At 40.0% G+C, this 23846-nt stretch overlaps 1 protein-coding gene across 4 annotated transcripts in view; it reads right to left on the bottom strand.

Moving 5' to 3' along the window:
- The window catches only part of Apba1 (amyloid beta precursor protein binding family A member 1), a 198299-nt gene that overhangs the window by 33543 nt on the left and 140910 nt on the right, over positions 1-23846 (bottom strand). For 3 of the 4 annotated variants that reach the window (XM_078047549.1, XM_078047551.1, XM_078047550.1), the window contains exons 3-4: positions 5376-5471; positions 1529-1568 (exon numbers count right to left, since the gene is read on the bottom strand). In XM_078047549.1, the coding sequence (XP_077903675.1) occupies positions 1529-1568; positions 5376-5471 (136 nt within the window). The remainder of the gene's footprint in view (positions 1-1528; positions 1569-5375; positions 5472-23846) is intronic. The other variant, XM_078047552.1, reaches the window with a different exon arrangement.

The following is a 23846-nucleotide window of genomic DNA, read 5'->3' as shown; positions in this document are numbered from 1 at the left end:
CACTATTCACTGAAAAAGGTCCCTTTGCAATGGCAGTGAGTATGCAGGTATTCTTAAAAGAAATCTAAATAATACTTGAATCATCACATAAGTGCCTAGCAACAAAGGCATATAAATATCAGACCTAAACAAATTTTAAGTTTGAGATACGATCGCATACCATTTGTCCTTCAGGGAAATTGACTATAATTGAATGTACCTGTCTATCATGCCCAGAAAAAAAAAAAGCCATATTTTTATAAATTCACTTTAGGTTTGGTGCCAGTATATTTTAAAAAATATATATATATTTTTTTAAATTAAAGCTACAATGATCCTGCATCAAAGAACTGCAGGTTTTGTGGTGGCATTTTAGAACACAGTTTTCCTTTCCATTCCATGAGGCCTGTAGTTGCCCTGTGAGTCAAGGAGCACATCATGGGATGCATCCTCTCACTACTGTTGGGCCTGAAAATCCCTAGGCCTGGAGAGATGAATCGGAAACTTTCTAAGGTGCTCTCATGGAATTCCAGAAATTCACAAAAATTATGCAAATAACTTAGATCATTTAATAAGGAAACAGGAGTTACTAAACCAAAACTAGGATCTTGTTCTGGGTTTGTGGACTGAGGGCTCATGAAGGTTTATGAACTCTGGTAACTCAGAGCATCCTGACAGCTCCCTCACAGGGTCCAAAGGCTGGGCTTGGCCAACTTTAAGAAGATGGCAATCTGCCTTACCTGAAAAACCACCTGCCATCTACAGTTAGAGCATCAGGGCCATCCTATAGCCAGAGACAGACTCTGTGAATGAGAAACTGGAACTCCATTGGGGTGGCTTGACCTCAAATGTCACAAAAAAAGGGCACAAAGCTTGAGCTTCAGTCTAGTCTCAGGAGGCTTCTTGAATGGGTTTCCTTTTGCATTGACTAACCTGCACAATCAGAGGTGGCTCCCTGCGGAGTCAGCCTGCCCCTGGATCACGGCTTGGCTTTGCAGCTGGCTAACTGCATCATCTTGGCCCAGTTACTCACTCTCTTGATCCTTGGTTCTCTTTTACCATAACAAGAAGATAATAATAAAACCGACTTCCCAAGACTGATGTGTGGATTCAACTAGTATTACATGCAAGGTGCTTAGAATAGTTCCTGACCCAGACTAGATGTTCAATAAATGTTACTTGTCCCAGCAAGAAATGGGAACCACTGGTAATGTCTTATGAAGGGGACCAAAATTTCTTCCCTTAAATTGAATTATCTTTGAGGGATGCAAGAGGTACACTGGGCTAGCAGTAGGGAGACTTGGGTATCAGATCATGACTAAGATGGATGAAGCCCAGAGCTCACCTCCACCTTCGGGGTTGCTATCCACATGAGGAGCCAGGGAAGAGGGTTTCTGAGAGCTTCATAGCTATTACACTCTAAGATACTAAGAATGTTAAGTCTGTGTCCCTTCTTCCCACTATTTCCTTATCTCCAGTGCTCGAAATGCCCCAAATGCTGAAAGATTCATGTGCTTAATATTCAGTGCTCTGTATTTTGAGCTCTTACCTTCAACGTAGGTTGGGAATGAAGCCAAGCTTTTTCTTGACTGTAATTAAGACAAAGAGGTTTCAAAAAGGGAAAAGCATGATGTAATATGCATCAACACACCATCCATGCATCATGAAAAAGAAACACATTACTAGTGGCATTTGTTAACCACTAATTTTTTGTTAGTGTGGATAAACATGTGCATTTATTATTCAAGGTTACCTCGAACCCAAAATAGGTCATTCAAAGTGTTAGATAATCTGAAACCCCACATTTCATAGAAGTCTATCAGCTTAAATAATATCACACAGACCAAAATCTATAAACAGCAATAAAAAGGGCACACCTTATATTCTCACACCTCTACATTCCATGGGAAAAACAATTGATTAATAAAAGCACCCAAAACATAATTGTACACACAAATGAAGAACTCCCTGGGAGAAGTTTATTTTGTATCTAGGCTGCAAGGATCTCTGTGCTAAAAATGTGTGTTAGATTTTTTTCCCCCTCATCTTCTCTTAATAATGCAGTTTTCAACTGAAATCAGTATCTAAGTCATTATTATGCGTTTCCTTTAAGTAAGAACATAACACAGGAGTAAATTAAAAGCCCTGGCATTTCTTATATTATTATCTCCCAGCAGAGGCCAGTCTTCTAACAGCACAGTTGGAAGTGGATATGAGGAACTAGAAACTTCTAGAACCTGACTTGGTAGCAGTATAAGTGTAGCACTTAGAGGAGCAACACTTACCACATGCTCCTTCCAGAAGGAAATGTCCTAGCAATAATTACAGAGTTGGAAATTCACTTCTGCTTCAAATAGTGACAGAATTTGTAGCTGATAAATCTGGGGCAGGGCTTAGTTTCCTGAAAGCATTGCAGGAGAGCTCATATTAAAAATAGGAATCCTTATCTAGGCAAAAGGTAGTTTGCATGGCTGAGATTTTTATTGCCGAGAATCTCCAGGTATGATGTGATCATTTAAATATATGCCTTTTAGAGAAGGGGTATTGTGCACAGCATAGCTGCTCCATAGATTGACCACATAAAAGGTATGTGTCACATGAGAGAGCTCTTAGTGAGGGCTGGGATGTCACAGGAAAGAACTCACATGCTAGCACTTTACGCGGTGTCCTTTACTTGGAAGAGGGGAATGCAAAGATATGATTGATTACAATTATTAAACTGTTGTGTATTAACTAATGTTAATCGTTATGTGAAAAACTGGGTGTAGTTAGTTGAAGACTAACACAATTCAGGACAATGGTAAAAGGCCACACAAATCACACAGGGAGCCAACACAGGGCAACTTTTCAAGAAACCTACTGCAGATGGGTTCATATCGATGGCTTCTCATAGCAAAAGTGGGGGGATTTCTTGTGCATCAGGAATGAAAGGTTATTGGCTGCTAATGTATTTATGGAAAAAAACAACACCAAGTAAAAGCCAGGATAGGAGATAAGAACTCCAATTATACTTGTCCAAGTCAGGACAGGGCCAGATGAGTGCCAATAGAATTCTGATTGGTTTAAAGATCAACTCCCACAATCGGTTATATAAATTTCTTCATAATGGCCAAAGTCTTAAATTACAATTTCCCAACCATTTTCCTGCCCTCGTGCCGAGTAGCAAGCGTGCAGCAGGATTGGGAGTTTACGCTGCTTAGTCTCCACAAACATCCAGGTTGCGAGTTTGGATTTTCTTAGGCTATTAGGATAGTTTCCTGAATGCAAATTTCAAAGATAGTGTCCAAGTTTTAGCAGATGCTACAAGAAGAATTTCTTTAGTCTATGGCTATAAAAGCTGCTGTTTTATTTAGAGCTACAATGGTAAGCATTTGGTACATTTACTTACTATTTAGGAACTCATGACTAGCTTTCTTTGGTTTCTGGGGTAATCAGTTTAAAAAAAGTTTGGTGAAATGAAATACTCTCTAATTATTGCACACAAGGAGGATTTTCATCATTATTTCTAAGGATATGCAGAAGCATGAGCCAAGTCTTTGTAGAAACTGAAAAACTAACAAATTTGCCTTGCTCATTATATCTGATACCTAATCAAAGGCTGGATATTCAGACATCTGATTAGCTCTTTGTTTTCTCACATGTGGACTGAGATGAACATCAGCCACCCATTAGCACTCAAGAGATAATAAAGCTGCATTCAAGAAGCTAAAGTCTGAGATCTTTGGGGTTTTACTGGGGCTCACACAAACCATGTGCAGAGCCTGGAGTCTTCACAATTAAAATAATTACCTACAAGCTACCTTGTGTCTGCAGTCTGTGGCCTCAGGTAAGTTACTTAACCTCTCAGCTTTCTCAACTCAGAAATGAAGGCAATGATACCCACTTCACAGAATTAACTTAAGGATTAAATGAGATACTATCTGATTTCCTCAGTCTGGCATCTAGAATACTGTACATGCTCAATAAAATGATAATGCTCGTTACTGCTGTTATCATTGCAGCTGTCATTCTACTATTTCTCACCCACCCATGTACTATAAATAGAGTATGAAGCAAACAAATGGAGGACCCTGTCACAGTAGCCTAGGGTTAGAGGACAGACCAGAGGAGGACAAAATATATTTCTAGTCTAATACTAGTGCCATTTCAGAAAAGTTTTGATATAAACATTAATAAAAAATATGCTTCTCCCTCCCATGAATAGCATATATATTCCACAGCACTTTAAGGGTAAACTTTGGCTAAGACTCCCTTTTAAAAGCAATCTGCCACTCAAGTTAAAACAGATCATCTCAAGTTCTCTCCTGTTGCTGATAATTTTATGTTACATGCAATGGAAGAACCCAATCATTCATTATATGGCTCACCTCTTTGACACATCTCTGCAGTGTGGAAGAGGGAGCATCTATATTTGGAGCTCACGCAGATTATTGCGCAGGTCAATATTTCCGTGGTGCTGGCCCACAAATAGGTGGGATGACAGTTACCTGGGTGTAAAGGGTATTGGGTTCTGCCCTTTTGTAGCCCCAGAAACCTCAGAAGGAACAAATAGCATCTTCTTATTTAATATGCTCTGCCAGAGCTCAACAAGTTCTCTGTAAGTAGGGATGAACATACAACTTGTCCAACAGGGACACCTTGGAGCTGTTCCATCCAGTGGTGCCCAGCCATGTGTGCCTTTTAAGTTAATGAAAATCTATTCAGTGCTTCAGCCCCACTGGCCACATTTTAAGGGAGGTTAGGAACATGTGAGGTTAGGGACCACCCTACCCAACAGTACAGAAGTAGAACATTTCCATTATCGCAGAAAGTTCTCTTGGACAGCACCATTGTAGAAAGGTGTACTGACAATCAGGTGTGAACCTGAACCATACTCCAGGTAAACTGGGACATGTGGTCACTGGCTTTTAGATTTCACCTGGGCCTGAACTAAATGGGTATTTAAGAAACCAACTCATTTCCCAAATCACACAGCAACTGTCAATCCATGGTATCAGAAGGCACCTAATGCCAGAGGAAGGATTGTAGTACTTGGATTTTCTGATAGTTCTATTGGATAACACTGGACCCTATCTACAAGGATGTAAATGTCCTGTGACCTGCTATGTCCAATATAGTAGCCATAGGTGGCCACTGAGCATTTAAAATGTTAACTAGCAAGGAGGAAGACATAAACTTTTCATTTGACTCAATTAAAATATATTAAAATTAATAAAAATAGACAACCATGGCTATCAAATAGGATGGAATGATTTTACCAGATGAACTACACACTGGAGAGGAAAAATCCCTGGGGTAACTTGGGCCAGTTGTGCCGTAGGGGCTGCAGACCTCACAGAACAGTGTTAGAATAAAGCACAACGGGCCAATGGCTGTGGAGGCGCATGGTGCCCTACCTCTTTATTTGTGGAGGCTTCCGCGGGGTCACTGGGATGAAGGGGTGTGCTCGATGATTCTGCACCCAGGGGTGAGGAACTGCCAGGAGATGGAGACTAGAACACAACAAGAGGATAGACAACAGTGAGAACCCAAGGGACATGGCAACACCCAGCCCAGGACGAGGGGACAGGCAGAGGGGGCAAGTGGATTACTAATGATGGGATACTTCAGTGGAGAGGAACCCCTTTGGAAAAGAGCGGACTCCAAGTGCACAGAATAGGCCAGGGTGTCCAGGTTTGCTTTTCAGTTCCTACCATCCCTCCCAGGAGTTTTATAACTCTAGGACCTTTTCTTTCCCCTTAGGCTAACTATTAAAAGAAAATGTAGAAAAAGTTGTCTATCAAACTGAAAGTCCTTAATGAATATAGTTAAGGGTATTATACAATTTTTTTTCTTAAGGAAAAATATACATACCTAGGTTAACAAATGGCTTACAAAATCATGCCCAAGATACTCTGAATGGAAAAGAAAAATTAAAGCCTGCAATTTTAAAGAGGCAGAGGGACTGATTTTGATGACTGAAAAGCACATCACCTGTGTTTTTCCTGGTCAGTTCATATTTCAAATATATTGTCTGACTTAATTCAGAGAAATTTCAATATCCAAACCACATACCCTTGTGTGCTCTTAGAATGGTTCAGAAATCCTTTGCCAAATGATTGAAAATAACGTTTGGGGGGTGGGGTCAGGCGCCCAGGCAGGCCTTGCTAGATGTGAAGGTGAAATTTCTGAGTCAGTGCCCCAAATGCAGCAGGTGCTCCATAAGCATATCCTGAGCAAATGACCAAAAAAAGCCAGCAAACACAGGCCTGGAACAAACAGGATCTGGAGACGTGTCCCCGATGATATGAGAATATTTCTTCCTGCTCCTGAAATCTTGGGAGCTGAGGGTATAAACATCTATATGTTAGATGGCTAAGAATTCTGCAGCGATGGCCCTCTGAGAGGGAGTGCTGTGCTTCCTGGTGTGGGTGATGCCTGACAATAGGCATAAAACACAGAAGCCACACAGGATAAATTCTCTCGGGAAGTACAGGGATATGAGCCAGGGGAGGGAAGTCCCAGGCAAAAAAAAAAAAATCAAACTACCATTGGTATTTGCTTGAATCCATGTCTGATCTCTTGCGACTGGCCCATTGGGAAGGTGGAGGCCAGAGGCATCAGTAAAATACCTCTGCACAGGAAGGGAGAATAGCTCCCAAAGCAATGGTACTGGCGAGGACAGCATGTTTACAGACCAGGGGATCTCTCACATTACTTCACATTATGTGAAATTTAAAAAGAAAAATCTTTTCCTAAAAGTCTGAATTACAGGGGGCAGTAAATGAACCAAAAGACGATACAGTAAAATGCTATTCAGATCAAGTAGTTCTTTGATCTGAGTCTACGGCTGTGAGGCTTGGGTTTGTTTCCCATCCCTCCATATATTACCCAATTCTGGGCAGGGAGGTGTGGACTAATGAACCCCTTAAGTAGTCACACCAGAAATTGGACATTGCAGTAAAGCTAAGAGGGCAGGCACAAGAGTAACAAAGTATCCACAGACCCTGGTCACAGTAAAGCAGTCCTTCATACCTTTAAAAACACACAGAATTTTTCACTTGCTACTCACGAAGGCTGGTGGGTACTTGGTGATTTAGCATTGTTAGGTCTATTCAAAATTAATGTAGAAAAATCTTTATGAGAATTTAATGCCCTTAAATTTTCCCCAGTTTTTCAAATCTGAACAGCTTCCTTCAGTATTTATGGCCGGGCCACCCTGACAAACAATTTTCTTTGTCACAAAGATTTTAAGGGTCTAACCCCTGGGAAAGCTAGTGCAGTGAATTTTTTAACTGCTTGATTTCAGGGCTGGCAAATTCTTCATTAAAAAAAAAAATCAATCCCCTTAGAGTCCCCTATTTCCTATTTATTTTCAGCTCCAATATTCTAAAAATAGATTCCTTATAATCTTGCAGGCACCAGATCTTCTTAGGATGATGTGAGAGCCCAGGTTCTCTGGACAGTGGGTGAGGACATGGACCAGGGAGCTCACACCCCACAGCTTAGCTAAGTGAACCTCAGGAAATGCTGGGGAAGAAGAACTAACAAAACTTGGGGGCACTCTTATGGACCCACGCCAAACGTTATCAGGGACTACTTCCAGAAGACACCAGATGATGTGGCCTGAACACAAAGCTCCGATGAATCTCTTTCCATGAGCACATGTGACAAATGACCTCCATCTACACAGTCCCCCTCCACTCTCCTCCAGTCAGTATTCAGTTCAGAAGTGCTCATCTCACTGCTTTCTCAGTCTCAATTCACTTCCTCCCTGATGGCATGTGCCATGATTTGTAATTATCATGTATATATGTATGGCTCCCAGCCCCAAGAGCTCTTCAGTGATAGGGATTTTGTCTCCTTCAACTTATCACCCAAGTGCCAAGCCTTGGGTCTGGTAAACACTAAATACTCAGCTGCTGCAGGCGCTGAATAAATGATTTCAACTTGCATGAGAAACAGATGCCTACTGATTTCTGGATTAGTTGTTGGTAGTCAGTGGCAAGCCCCCTTCTAATTTTGTCCCTCCATTGCTATGTGGAGAAATCCTATCTGGATTTTGTATTAGATAAATGGCCTTTACCTGTGAAAACTCTAACCCGGGCCTTAGTGAAACTCTTTTGAAAGAGAGCCATCTCAAAAGAAGAGGATCCCATCTAGCAGAAGTCTACAAATCATCACATACCACTAGTGACCGAGTCAAGGGTGGACAAGCACCTTCAATCAGACCCAGCCTCCATGTTGAAATAAAGGAATTCAAAATTGTGCTTCTAAAACCCTTTCCCTGTTACCTCCAATGTCTACCTCTTTAAAGTGGAAGAAAAAACAAATTGGATAATACTTTTTACTTTCAAAGAATGGATGAGAGACAAATTTTACCCAATAAAATATTGAAAAAAAAGTTAAAGTTAACAAAATATATATATATTTCTGTATGGTGCCTCATGCCTTCTGGGCTATTGGGTGGATATTCAATCTTGAGCAAATGAGACCAAGTGGAGACAGTAAATGTGGATTAGGGAATTCACATAGGTGAGTGCTTAACAAGGAGAAGTGTTCAGGATGCCAGTTTCAATGATGCTGTGTATATAATTATAAGAGCTCAATACTTTGTCTTCTGCAGATGACGTCCTAGCAGATCATATTTTAGCAGATCCCTCACAACTGTGATCCAAGTTTTATTTCCTCTGCTCTGGCACTCCAAAAAGTAGAACTCTTGGCCTTAAGTCCATCCAAGACCTGGGCAGAAGTGGCCTAAGGATGCAAAAGCAACCCTGGGGAAAGCTGATTATTCATTTTAGTCCTGAATGAACAGCCAGCTCCTAGTGGCAATAAGTGTGCTACTGTGGTCAGGGTGAAACAGACACAGCTCCAGGGACTCTCCGGCTAGACCTCTGGGGGAGGAAAGTGGCACGCAAAGAATTACTATCCATTTATTCCTGCAGAAGGCATCTCGGTGTCTACCTATATTCCTAACACTGGGCCAGGGTGCAAAGAAGGAGGCAACGTGCTTCCCAAGAATGAGAGGAAGCCGAGAGGTGAAGACAGGACTGTGGCCTGTGGCTAGGCTATCAGTCTGGGCAGTGGGGACTGAGCTGGGAGTGATCAACTCTGCAGGAGGGTGTGTCTTGGGCAGTGTGTCATGGGAAAGGCGAAACTTCTGCTGAATCCTGAACATTGTACAGTTCTCAACAAGGGAGATGGGAGGGAGGAGGAATAGCAAGGCTCCGGCTGGGCAGCCAGGGACCAGACTGAGGGTAGATGGGGAAGTGTCTGGAGCCTCATCCAGGATCACAAAGGCTTGAAAAAGCTCTATTCTCTGCCCAGGAACTGATTTTTTGTTGAGTCATTGGCCTGTTGTCCTCACTAAAGAGGCCTGATACGGGGACTTCAGAACTGTTTCCCGAGTTGATGATCTAAAGGAGTGAGGGATTGAGGTTTTGCTATGGCCTCTTTCCCTTTCCCTTAATCCTTCTCACCCTTTGAAATCGGATGGGGAAAAGAAAAATAACCATCTGAAGAGTGAACGGGATGATAATGATAATACACCAAAGCTAGAGGTAGAGGGCCCTGCCCTTTTCTAGTGGATAATGGACCCTGCTTCTCCAAGAAAGGACCAAGGACTGGGGCAGGGTTTCCAAGAGCAAAGCTGTGATTTGGCAAGATGGACAGAGATCTTGAGGGACTTGTGGGGACGTTCTAGTCAAAAGCCATAAAAGTGAGCTCTCCCCAGGCCATTCACTTAGTCATCCAACACTGAAGTCCTGACAGGTCTGCCTGTCACATCCCTGCCTGACCCCAGGGAGCTCCCAGTGTAGCAGGGGAGACCCACAGGTTACAAATACAAGGTGTCCTCTGCCGACAGTGATCACTGTCTCAGTCCCTACAGGAAAACAAACGTCATAATGACACAAAAACACTCACAAATGAGCTGACTTCTTACAATGCTGGTGTCCATCTGAAAAGCCCTCCCCCATGCTAACATCTGTCTGAGCCAGGTCTTGGTCAACTGGTCTCCTATTGACTGTTAGGACTACCTGGCATTACAAGGTCAAAACAATACAAAAATATAAAAACAGAAACAGCCAAGTTGAGAGTAGTATAAATAGTACAAAAATAAGTAATAATAAATAGGTACCAAAATTCCATAAAGTTGGAGAAGGCAAAGCTGGAAAACTGCTTAAATAGCTACTGACAGTGGAGAAGTTGGCATTACCAGGTAATGCTGTGGCAGAGGGAGCCAAGAGGGCTGAACAGAAGTGCTCTGAGCATGACTGCCACAGAGACAAAGCAGCAGAGAAGAAACTATTTTTTGAGGACAGTGAAAGAGGAAGAACTTTGGAAATCAGCAAACTGACAGTAATACTAAATAGCATGGACACTCAGGCAACTCAGAAGAACAAAGCCATTCCTGACTTCAAGGGCTTCCCAGTTGGAAATGAACCTGATGCTATTGGCCAAAGGCACAAAGGAGAGTTCCAGCAACTCTGGCCACAGCAGCAGACTGGCAGTCGTAACTACAAGAGAATTCCATGGTACTTACAAGCTTTAGGGAACCAATGGGTCTGAAAGTAACTCCTCTGCTCTAAAGAAGATGCTCACTTTGGACCTCCCCCAGCCCCAGAACTCAAGCTTTAAGAGTCCCTGATAGATGCCATCTTGGCCAAGGGGCTGCAGCTGAACATTGAACTGTACCAGATGCCTTTGCCAGTATATGACTCACTGGGCAGAAGAAGCCTCCCCAGTGTCCTGCGGTTTCAGAACCAGTGGTGTCATGGTCACAAGCCGAGACCCACCCATACTTGTCTTGCATAACTCTGGAGAACCTGCTCCCCAGACCACACTTTTGGGACTGCCACTGCTGCAACATTCCAGCTTCACTTTTGCCTGTGCATCAGGAGTTGGAAAAGTACTTGGCCAGGCCCCTCAGATCCAGGAACAAAAGGGCCAGTGAACCAACCCCCACCTGTGTTTCCCTGGTGGGATTTAAAGAAGATTCCCGTTCCTCCCTATAGCCTTGGACTGTGCCACTATTGCAAAACCTGACTTTACCCACAGCTGGACATCAGCATCAGGGAAAGCTCCCAGCTGAGCCCCAGGAATGCAGCAACCATTGGTTCCAATGACCAACACATGCACTGAGCTGGCAGGATCTAGGAAAGATCTTCCCAGCCCATAGCCTTAGAATGACAACTGCAGGTGCAAAAAGCCTTGGCCTCACTCATGCTTGGCTCTGGAGACAAGGAGAAAGTCCCATCTGTGTTTTTCAGTTCACAGACTACAAGAATCAATGGCCACAAGTCTTGTCCTCACTAGAGCTTTATATGCATTATATATATATATATAAATTTCCAGATCCTGTGGCTCCAGACTTGTGGCTGCTGGTCCCACAGGCCCAGACATCTTCCTTATTCATCCTGTGAATACTGGGAAAAAGTCTTCACGGCCTTTGACTCAAGAACTGTGGTGCCTGGTGCCACAACCCTTGGCATACCTGGGCTTGTCCTGAGAAACCTGGAGACAGCATTCCTCATATCTGATACCACTAAAACTGTGTCAGCTGCCCCACAATCCCCAGTGCCATCAGGGCTGAATTCTGTGAAGCCTGGAGATACACCCTTGGAAGTCTGTGTTCATTGCAAAGTCATACAATTACCTTGATGAAATAATGCAGTCTAGATTTTTACTCCCAGACACTGCTGACATCAATCAAAGATGAAGAAATTACACAGGGACTATGCTTTTGAATTCTCCTATTACCAAACCTATCCAGCCAATATCCTATATCTCATTTAAACAAAAAGCTCTTTTCTTACAAAATCTACTTCATAAAATTGGAAACAAAAAACATTACCCAAACTGTGTGGATATCAAAGAAACAAGAAAAATAATTCAGGAAAAGACAACTCATAAAACAGAACCTATTAGAAATCTTGGAAGTAAAAGTTTCAATCAGTGAAATTGAAAATAAAATAGAGAGCTTCCACAACAAAATACAAGAAGCAGAATAATGAATTTTGGAATTTGAAGATAGGTCTTTTGAATTAACCCAGTCAAACCAAAGATAAAAAAATAAAAAGAATGAAGAAAGCCTATGAGTCTTTTGGGACCCCAACAAGGGACCAAACATTCACATTCCTATGGGAATTCTAGAAGTTGAATAAAAAGGGCAAAGCACTGAAAATATACTTTGTGAAATAACAGCTGTAAACTTTCAAAATCTTCAAAGAGAAAACCAAGGACCCCAACTAGATTTAACCCAAACAAACCTTAACTAAGACAAGTTATGCTCAAAATATCAGAAATACAAGACAAAAAAAGAATCTTAAAACAGAAAAAGATTAAGTCACATATAAGAGAAGGCCCATGAAACTTACAGATTTCTCAGAAGAACCTTTTAAATCAGGAAAGAATGAGTTGATATATTCAAAATAGTGAAAGAAAATAAACAAAACAAAACCAGCCAATTATGAATATTTTACCCAGCAAAGTTATCTTTTAAGATAAAAGTCTTTGCCAAATAAGCAGAAACTGAGGGAATTCATCACCACCAGATCATCCCTATAAGAAATGCTCAATGGATTCCAATATTAGAAATAAAAAAGTGATAACTATCATTGGACAACACATGGATATACAAAACTCACTGACAAATAGATACACAAAATATAAAGAGAATCAAACCTTAGCATCACAGAAAAATACCCAAATCACAAAAATAAATAACAAAAGAGGTTGAAAGGAACAAAAAATATACAAAGTAAGGCGAATACAATTAATTGCAGAATAAAGTTATATTTATCAATAATAACCCTGAATGTAAGTGGATTAAATTTACCAGTCAGAGACTGGATGAATGGATATAAAACCAAACAACAACAACAACAATAACAAAAACACAGCTATATGCTGCATACAAGTAACTCACTTCACTTAAAAGCAACACAGAGACCCAAAGTGAAGGGAAAGATAAAGTTTAAAGTTTGAATTTAAATGAGCAGGAATAACTACATTCATATTAACTAAAGTAAACTTTAAATTAAAAAAGTTTACAAAAAGAGACAAAGAAGGCATATATAGATAGATGAAAGGATTTATTTGGCAAGAAGATATAACAATTGTAAGTATATATACATCCATCATGGGATCACTCAAATACATAAAGCAAATATTATTAGATTTAAAGACATTCCCGACTTCAAGGGCTTCCCAGTTGGAATTGAGGAACCTGATGCTATTGGGCCAAAGGCACACAGGAAAGTTCCAGCAACTCTGGCCATAGCAGCAGACTGGCAGTCGTAACTTCAAGAGAATTCCATGGTACTTACAAGCTTTAGGGAACCAACGTGTCTGAAAGTCACTCCTCTGCTCTAAAGAAGGTGCTTACTTTGGACCTCCCAGCCCCAGATTAGAGATTGACTCTAATACAATAATACAATAGATTGACTCTAATAAAATAATAGTTGGATAATTTCAATACCCCACTTTCTTCAATAGACAGGTCAACTGGACAGAAAATCAACAAAGAAACATCTGAGCCTACCCACACTACACCAAATGGACCTAACAGGCATTTATAGAACATTTCATCCAACAGCAGCAGAATACATGTTCTCCTCATCAGCACCTGGAGTATTCTGCACAACATATCATATATCAGACCACAAGTAAGTCTCTATAGTTTAAAAAACTAAAGCCATGTGAGGTGGTACATGCCTATAATCCCAGCTACTCAGGAAGCTAAAGCAGGAGGATCACAAGTTTGAGGCCAGCCCAAGCAACTTAGGAAGGCCCTGTCTCAAAAAAGTGAAATCACATAATTTATCTTCTTAGATCACAATGGATTAAAACTATAAATCAACAAGAATGGAAAGTATACAAATACATGAAAACTGAATATTATGTTCCTAATTGACTAATTGGTAATGAAATAAAAGATATAAAAAATTCTAGAAACTAATAAAAATGACAGCACAACATACCAAGATTTATGGGACACAGCAAAAGCAGTGCTGAGAGGGAAGCTCATAGCAATAAAGGTATCATTTTAGTCATTTTTTTTTTTGTCACTGAGACTAAAAGACCTGTCAAGAACAATTAGAGGAGGAAATGTTTATTTGGTGCTCACAGTTTTCGAAGTCTCATCCCATAAATATCTGACTCCATTTCTCTGGGGCTGAGGGGAGGCAGAACATCATGGCAGAAGGGTGTGGAGGAGGAAAGCAGCTCAGAACATAGCAATCAGGAAGCAGAGAGAGTGTTTTGATCACCAGGACAAAATATAAACCCTAAAGGCACAACCCAGTGACCTACCTCCTCTAGCCACACCCTACCTGCCTATAGTTACCAGCCAGTTAATTCATATCAGTTGCTTAATCCACTGATTAGGGTTCATCCCTCATACCTAATCACGTCACCTCTGAAATCCTTGCATTGTCTCACATATGAGCTTTTGGGGAATACCTCATATCTAAATCATAACATGCATACATGGAAAAAAACCCAGAAAGATCTCAAAAGACCAAACAATGTACCTCAAGGATTTAGAAGAATAAGAAAAAAACCAAACACAAAGTTAGTAGAAGAAAACAAATAATAAAATCAGAGCATAAATAAATAAAATCAAAACTAAACAGCAAACAAACCAGCTGGGAATGGTGGCTAATGACTATGATCTCAGCTACTTGGAGGCTGAGGAAGGGAGATCAGCCTCTGCAATGAAATGAAAATTTGTGTCAAAATAAAAGATAGAAAGGGCTGGGGTGGGTACTGGGTTCAACCCCCAAATACAAATAACAATAACAACAACAACCCTCCTTCCCAAAACTCAGTAAAAATTACAAAAGATCAATAAAATAAAGAATTATCTTTTGAGGGCTAGGGTAGAGCACTTGCCTAGCATGTGTGAGGCCCTGGGTTTGATTCTTAGCAGTGCATATAAAATAAAATAAAGGTCATTGACAACTAAAAAAAATATTAAAAGAGAAAAGAATTGGCTTTTGAAAGGATAAACAAAACTGATAAACTTTTAGCTGGACTAACCAAGAAAAAAGGGGAAGAGACCCAAACAAAATCAGAGATGAAAAAGACATTAAAACTAATACCACAGAAATACAGATGATCATAAGAAACCACTCTGAACCATACTGTGCTAAAAAACTGGAAAACCTAGACTGGAAAACCTAGAAGAAATGGATAAATTCCCAAACACATATAATCTAGAAATTAAATCAAGAAGAAACAGACCAATAATGAGTAATGAGAATGAAGCAATAATTAAAAATTTCCCATCTTAAAAAAGGCCAGGATTGGGGGCTGGGGATGTGGCTCAAGCGGTAGCGCGCTCGCCTAGCATGCGTGCGGCCCGGGTTCGATCCTCAGCAGCACCACATACCAACAAAGATGTTGTGTCCGCCGAGAACTAAGAAAAACTAAATAAATGTTAAAATTCTCTCTCTCTCTCTCTCTCTGTCCCCCTCTCTCTCACTCACTCTTAAAAAAAAAAAAAAAAAAAAAAAGGCCAGGACTAATGGACTTTACAAATAATAAATCCTTCAAAATATTTAAAGAACTAATTCTAATTCTTTTTAAAAATTTTTCTTCTTACACTATACCAAAAAATTGAAGTGGAAGGAACTCGGTTGCATTCCTTTCATGAGGCCAGTATTACCCTCAAACCAAAACCAAAGGTACAATAAGAAAACTACAGACCTATATCACTGATGAACACAAATACAAAAATTCTCATTAAGAATCAAATCCAACAGAACATCAAAAAGGCCATAGACCTTGATTAGGTGGGATTCATCTCAGGCATGCAAGGATGGTTCAACATATGTGAATCAATAAACATAATACAAAGGACAAAAACCACGTGATCGTTTTAATAGATGTAGAAAAAGCCTTTGATAGATTCAGCATCCATTCATGATAAAAACTCTCAACAAATTGGAAGAGAGGAATTGACTGCAAAATACTAAAGTTCATACATATGAAAAACCCACAGCCTTATCTTACCAAATGGGGAAAGGATGAAAGCGTTTCCTCTGGGTACAGGGAAAAAGACAAAATGTTTACTGTTACACTCTTATTTAATATAGTACTAGAAGACTTAGTGAGGGCAATTAGGCATCTAAATCGGAAAAGAAACAACTAAATTATCAGTGTTTGCATATGACATGATTATACACATAGAAAAATCTAAATACTCCACAAAAACTTGTTCAAACTTATAAATGAATTCAGTAAAATTGGAGGAAACAAAAGTAACTTGCAAAAACTAGCAATCCCATTCATAACAGCTACAAAAAATATTTAGGAGTGAACTTACCCAAGGAAGTGAAAGATCTCTAAAAGGAAAAGTATAAAACATTGATGAAAGTAATTATAAAGGACACACAAAAAATGGAAAGATATCCCATGTTCACAGATTGGAAGAATCAATTTTGTTAAAATGATAGTACCCAATGCAATGTATGGTTCAGGGCAACTTCCATTAAAATACCAATGACTTTTTCCCATAGAAATAGAAAAAAAAGTTCTAAAATGAATATGGAACCCAAAAGACCCAGAATATTCAAAGTAATCCTGAGGGGTGGTGGTGAGAGACAGGATGCAGGAGGCATCACAATACCTGACTTCAAAATATTCTGTAAAGTTGTAATAAATAACAACATGCTCCTGACATATAACAGACAAAGAGACCAGTGGCACAGAATTTAGAGTCCCAAAGTTAACCCATGCTCATTCAAAGATTTTTGATAAAGGAATCGAGAACATATAGTGGAGAAAGGAAAGTCTTCAATAAATGGTCCTGGTAAAATTGTACATGCACATGCAGAAGAATGGAACTAGATCCTTCCTCTCACTGTACACAAAAATCAACTAAAAATGGATCAAAAACCTAAATCTTTAAACCTGAAATTACTACAAGAAGACACAGGAGAAACATTTTAAGACATTGGTATAAGAAATCGATTTTTAGATAGGATCCCAAAGGCATAGGCAATGAAAGTGAAAAATTGACAAATGGGATTATATCAAATTAGGAAGCTTTTGCACAGCGAAGAAAATAATCAACAGAACTAAGAGACATGCTACAGAATGGAAGAAAATATGTGCAAATTATGCATCTGACAAGAGACTGACTTCCAGAATATATAAAGAACTCAAAAAAAAAAAAAAACCAAAATGGAACCTCCCAAAAAAATCTAATTAAAAAATGGGCTGAAGAGCCAAACACTTCTGGACTCATAAAAATGCAAAACAATAAAAAAAGAACTAAACACTTCTCAAAGGATGACCTACAAATGACCAACAAGTTCATGAAAAAATACTCAATTCCACTAATCATTAGAGAAATGTAAATCAAAACTATAATGAGATATCATCCTAGTTAGAATGGCTGTTATTAAAAAGACCAAAAATAACAAACACTGGCAAGGAAGCTGGAACTCGTATTTACTGATGGTGAGAATGTAAATTAGTATAGCCACTAGGGAAAAGAGTATGAAGATAGATCAAAAAAAATGAAAACTAGGACTACTGTCTGATCTAGTTATTCCACTAGGGTATATACCCAAAGGAGATGACATCATTATATTAAAAAGATACTTGCACTCCCAAGTTTATTGCAGCACTTTTCACAAGAGCCAAAACAATGGAGGCAACCCAGATGCCCTTTAGGGGATAAAGAAAATGTGGTATCTTTACATAATGGACTACTATTTGGCCATAAAAGAATAAAATCCAACCATTTGTAGCAACACGGATGAAACATTTCATTAAGTGAAACTAGTCAGACACAGAAAGACAAATATCACATGTTCTCACTCAGTTGTGGAAAACATCAAGTCAACCTTGTAGAAGAACAGAACAGCATAGGGGTTACTATAGACTGGGAAGGTCAGGGAGGAGGGGAACCAAACACAGAGGGGAGGAATCACTTCTGGTCCTTTCATACAGTGGAGTGCCTATTTGTTAAAACTGTCTATGATACATTTAAAAACGTTGAGAAGAATGTAAAATTCCCACCACATAAAATGATTAATGGTCATGATGTAAATGCTTATTACCCTGATTTGCTATCACACATAATGTATCACACATCTTGTAATGAAGATGTACAAATGTTGTCTCAGTAAAACATATAGCACCCAAGAATACAATGTTGATGATCTTAAGAACACTGTGCTGTCATCAAATAGAAATCATCATCCAGGACACTGTATCATCCTTGGAAAATTAACACTGCTCAGCTGGGAAGGATTGGGGTCAACATTCTTACCGGGATCTTTTGTAAAATTAAAGATTATGATTACTCCTAAAATTCTACTTGATATTTTTCATATAAAATTAGAATGGAAAAGTTAAAAGAAAAAAGAGTGCTATGGTTTGAATATATCCCAAAGTCCATGCACTAGAAACTTAATCCCCCATGTAATCATGTTGAGAGATGGGAATTTATGTGGGGATCAGAGGCCACTGACCCCACCAATGGACTAAGGCTGCTACTGTGGGAGTAGAGTAAGTTATAAAAAAAAAAGAGGGTTCAGCCCTCTTCCCTTATCTGTCTCCCACTCGCTCTCTTGCCTTCTGCCACGTTATGACACAGTGCAGGACCTCAACAGATGTCAGTACCATGGTCTTGGATTTCCCAGCCTCCAGAACTGTAAGGCAAATAAACTTCTACTCTTCATAAATTATCCAGTCTGTGGTATTTGTTATATCAAAGTGGAAAATGGACTGAGACAAAGAGATGAATGTGAATGATGAAATAGAAGTACTCTGCAAGAGAGTAACTGGAATATCAAATCATTAAAAGAGGCCCTTAGAAAAACTGATTCAGCCCCTACAGACTTTTGCTGAAATATTCTGCTTTATAACTGAAAAGACCTTTTCTGATCATGCTGCAAAAGTTGCATGTGAATTGAAGAAGGCTATTTTATTGTAAGATTCAATGTTTTTTTTTTTTAAATATGATAACCCCCGGCAAATCAACACAACTACTCTGTTCTAAGAATCTGTATATAGTTAGAAATTCTAACCTAGCTGTTTTTCATAAAAAATAAGCAAAGGTTATATTTATAATTTTCAGGGTTTTTTTTCAAGTTGAAGTTCTAATTGGATCCCTTCTTCCCCATACTATGAAACTCTGGTCCTCATTTTAAGTGAATTAATGTCAAGTCATTGTTTGAATGTCCATTTATGCAGGGAATCTTTAGAACACTCCACCCTGTGGTTAAAATGTGATGCAAAAGTTACCATGACGGGCCCAAACACATTTGGAGGGAGGCCACCGTTACAGTGTCCCAGTCACAATGTGTGGGACCCAGAGAACTCCAGCACAAAGGCTATTGATTGGCTGAAGTAAACAGCAATCAATTCCTAAGACATTAAGTCTTTAAACCCACCTTGATTCACTTTCCAAGATTAGGGTCCATTTTCAATAACACAGTGTGATTACAGGGATCATAAGTGACATTTCTCCCTTGAAAGAGACTTTGCTATTTTGATCTCATATTGTGACCTAAACTTGCCTCTTGTGTTTCAGGACAGTGAAGTGGTTAAATGCTCAAGTCCTGGCCTCTGGCAGAGTAGACTCTGAATTCTGCCTCTGTCACTTACAGCTTTGAGCCTGAGGCAGGTAGATCATCTTCTCTCATCCTTCCTGAGAAATGGGGAGAACAGTTACTATCCACCTCCTGGGACTGATGTGAGGACTGATTGGTAATAACACAACAGCTCAGTGCCTGGGTACTACAAAACACTCCACAAATGTTAGCCGTCTCTTAGGGTCTCAACTTTACAAAAATTATTTCGGCCCTCTGGAAGATGGCTCACAAGGCGGACACACACCCATGGGGATAGTTTCCTCATCATCTGGTTTCCATCCTCATTAGAATTTCATTCATGGATAAAAATTAAAAAGAACACAGAAGGCTCTATAAAATCATACTACAAAGACTCTCTATTAACTCACAGACCTCAACACTCTTGATAGCATGTTGGTGTAAACAGCTCATTACTGGCTAAAGCTGGGGGGATGTGTACCATGGCTGTGTGCAACTTCTGGCATTTCCCCAGTCTCCAGTGCAAGAAGCCATTTGGGGATATAAGAGTTGAGAGTGATGCTATTACAGTGACTGATTAAAAAAGAGAATCACATGCATCTACCCTATCCTATTGTTAATTTATAACCAAACTCAGGCATGACCTTGATATACTGCTAATTAGGACACCTGGTGAAAGAACCCAGCAGCACATATGAGACATTTAAAAATGATGAGAAGAATGTAAAATCCTTCAACCTGACAAGTTCCAGTGAATGCTGTTCCTTTTCTCCAAGGGCATGTGCTGACCAAAAATCATTATAATGAAGGGTCAGAGAATATTTTAAAATGTTATAGTTTTGGTATTTCCAAATGGGACTTAGATATTTACTAATTTTACACACGGAACAACTCATAGAACTTGAGAATAAGGTGTTTGGTTTTCTTTCTTCTTTTTTTTTTTAAGTGACCAAGCAGCCTACAGTACCACATGAGACTTGGACTAAGCGTTTATGAGTTTAGTACAAGAGGTCTCTTGCTAAGCACCTATTTACTGTAATTTAAAACATAGTTTTAAACAAGCTCTGAGCAAAACATCCTCAATTCAAAAATTTCTAGTCCTTCCACTGCTTGCAGAATAAACTCTAGGCTAGTCTGTCACTGAAGGACCTCCCAGAGTTGGTCTTAATTCCTTTATTGCTTCCCCTCCACTTTTGTTTATCCTTTGTGATCAAGAAAAAAATGAATGGTTTTTCCCCCTCCAGCATATAACTTGCATGTTTCTGCTGAGTGGCTTTGTTTTTGCTCTTTTTTGAATTTCCTATGTCCATGAGCTTCCAAAGGTTCATTCCAAAAATTACTCTTTCACACAGTCTTCCCAAGTCTCCTAAGTGACAGGAATCCCCGCTCCTGGAAGAACTGCTTGCAAGCACCTCATCTGCACCTTTCTGCTAGTCATCACTCTCTCCCTTGTATTTTATAAAACTGTAATACTAAATTATAGATTTTAATTGTACCATTTTAATAAGCACCATGAAGGCAGGGTTTATGATTAATTTACATGTTTCCTTTCAAAGTGTCCAATACAGAGCCCCTCATAAAATATACAATAGGAGTTCAATACATGTGCTGGATGGAAAGAGGCACAGATACCTATCTTATACCAGAAGGAGGAGGAAATGAAAAACAGGTAACAAAGTCGGTTCTGAGCACACATTCCACACTGTACTTCTGTGTTCTTGTGGTTCTTGGTATCCTTGTGCATCTCTGTGTTTTCTTCCCTGCTCCTTGATCACGGTATGTCTCCTCTCTCTTGCAAAAAGTGCATTCCTACAGGATTAGTGGAATGGTGGGTATGATGGAGGGAACAAGCCTTCTCAAAGGTGGCATTTCATATACACTGTGCAGAGCACCTGGCCATTCCATTCCTTTCCAACTGGAATGTTCTAATTCCACTTCTTTTTCAGATAGGATTTCGAAGGTGTGGTTACTTAGGGCAGGCCATGTCTCAAGCCCTAGTTTTTCTGGTGAACATTGTTTTGAGACTATGTGGGGCTTTGAGTTCCAGTTTCCTTAATAGCTTTTTGTTTAATACTTATTGCTTTATCTGGCTTTTACCCCCCATTTCTTTCTCAAATGAATGTACATTTTTTCCTTCGAGGATCTATATTATTTTAATTAACCTTATTTCACATTAGAATTATTAACTCCCCAATAAATGATTGTTTTTTTTCTTACCTCAAGATATATTTCCATGTCTGAAAGTTTAAACTGGTTAAGAATTCTATAATTATTCACTCTCAATTCAAACTATATTATCAGTGCATACTTGTATTTCCTTAATGTGGTGAAGTAGGAAAGTTAGTATAGGCACATTGTAGGGGCATAATTATGTCATTAAAATGATAATAGCCTAAGCTTAATAAAGAGTTTTATATATACATTTATAAGGGATTCAATTAATACCAGTGGAATATTTTGAGATAACTGTCAGTTAAACTATTCTACCCATTTCTGTTCTCTCTCCCCCCATAGGCAAAGCTCTCCCATTCCCAGCCCCAAGTCCATTAACCTGTGTAAAAGCTGCAAGGAAAAGACCTGAACAACGTGGAGCTGCAGAGAGCCTTGCCAGGAAGCGCTCTACTTAGTTGCCAATTTCATCATGGAGGCCACACAAATAATTCATTATATCACCATCATAAGGGTTATAAGCCTCTGTTCTCAAAGACAAAAAAAAAATATCCAGTTAACTATAAACCAGAGTCACCTGTGTAAGGATGAACCCTTTTAACATCTGATAAAGCTGATCCACAAACAGGGATTACCTTGCCCCACTTTGAAACAGCCTCACTGTATTTGTTTGAAATGCATCACAATTTGGACAAATGAGGGAGCCATTCATTCAGTTCCCCTTTCAGGACCATTCATTCCTTGGTTATCTTCCCATACTTTTATTCCCAGGGCCTAAGCTCAGTGGAAGGAAAAAAACCAAATTCAGTTTTAATCCATCTTGAGAGATGCAACCAAGAGCACATGATTTGCTGCAATAGCACAATACCTGCAAAGAACAGTGGCAGCTATGATTTTCAAAGAGTTTACTGTGTCAGGCACTGTACAAGGACACATTATACCCATTACCTCACTTACTGGCAAAGCAGTTCCTTATACACAGGGCACTAATGGACACTCATTTTCATTAACACCACAGAAGCAAAAGATGCAACACAGCATGGAATGAGAGGCTGTGGCATTCAAAGTCACTCACTTGTTAGAATGTGGAGACTCAGATTGCAGCCATGATGGAGACAGCAAAGAACACACCGTCTAAGCACCTTGCTGAGTGACCAAAAGGCCTCTTCCCCCTCCAGGTTGCCTGCATGCCCATGCTGCAGGCAAAGCTGGTTACATTCCCTCCATCCTGCTTTGCTCACTTATTCCTATTCTCCAGGAAAAGGCAGAGAACAGCTTATGACCTAACAGGATGAGATTAAGAACTAAAAGCAAAGCAGTAACATTGTAAAGCCTGAGGAGGCACGTACCTCTCCTTCATGACACTCCAACTGGTACATCCAAAAGTTTTCCATCTTTCTGGAAGCTGTTTGGGCAGCTGGATTAGCTCTAGTACATCCACTTGTGAGCTGAGGCTAACTCCTGACCTAAGTGCCCGTTTGGTGGATTGTTTCCAGTGGTGTTAAGTGCCCGAGTCAATAATGCAACTGGTAACAGGAGATGTGATGATTTATTGGGGAGTCCAAAGCTCCACATTAACCTCTCAGCGCCCAAGCGGTCGAGGCTGTTGTACGTCACTGGTGGAGCATAATCAGGTGATGTTTTTGAGAAGAGCTGGCCTACCCCCTCTGGCAGTGGCACCTACTATTTCTGGGGGAAATAAACTCAGCTCTGAGGTGCTACCAGTAACTTTCACACACCCCAAACTCTGCTACGTTTATAGAACCTGTGAAGAAGCAAGCATCCAGCTCAGGAGGAAGGAAAGAGTGGGAGCAGGAAAAGGTTCTCTGGGGCCCTATATCAGACTGCACCTGGGCACATGAGGGGAGCTCAGAGAACACTGGCAAGCCAGTAGCAGGGGCTTTGGCAGGGGGCACCAGATGCTGAAGTGGACCTTCACCCCTCTTCAGATTTACTGACTGTCTCATGCTGCAATGCAAAGAAAGAGGGCTATGAAAAGCCAGTGGCACATAAAAGAGCTGTCCCAGTGTCAGTATGGTTTCAATCAAACCAACAGATAATCCCAAATTGGGTTCAAGAGCTGAACCACAACAACTGGTCCAGAACAGACAACAGTACTGTCAAGACAAGGCCGGGCAGAACTGA

Source organism: Ictidomys tridecemlineatus, chromosome 4, assembly GCF_052094955.1.
Source record: "Ictidomys tridecemlineatus isolate mIctTri1 chromosome 4, mIctTri1.hap1, whole genome shotgun sequence".
In the NCBI taxonomy this organism is placed as follows: Eukaryota; Metazoa; Chordata; class Mammalia; order Rodentia; family Sciuridae; genus Ictidomys; species Ictidomys tridecemlineatus.
Note: the sequence above shows the minus strand (reverse complement) of the source record. Positions and strands in the feature narration are given on the sequence as shown.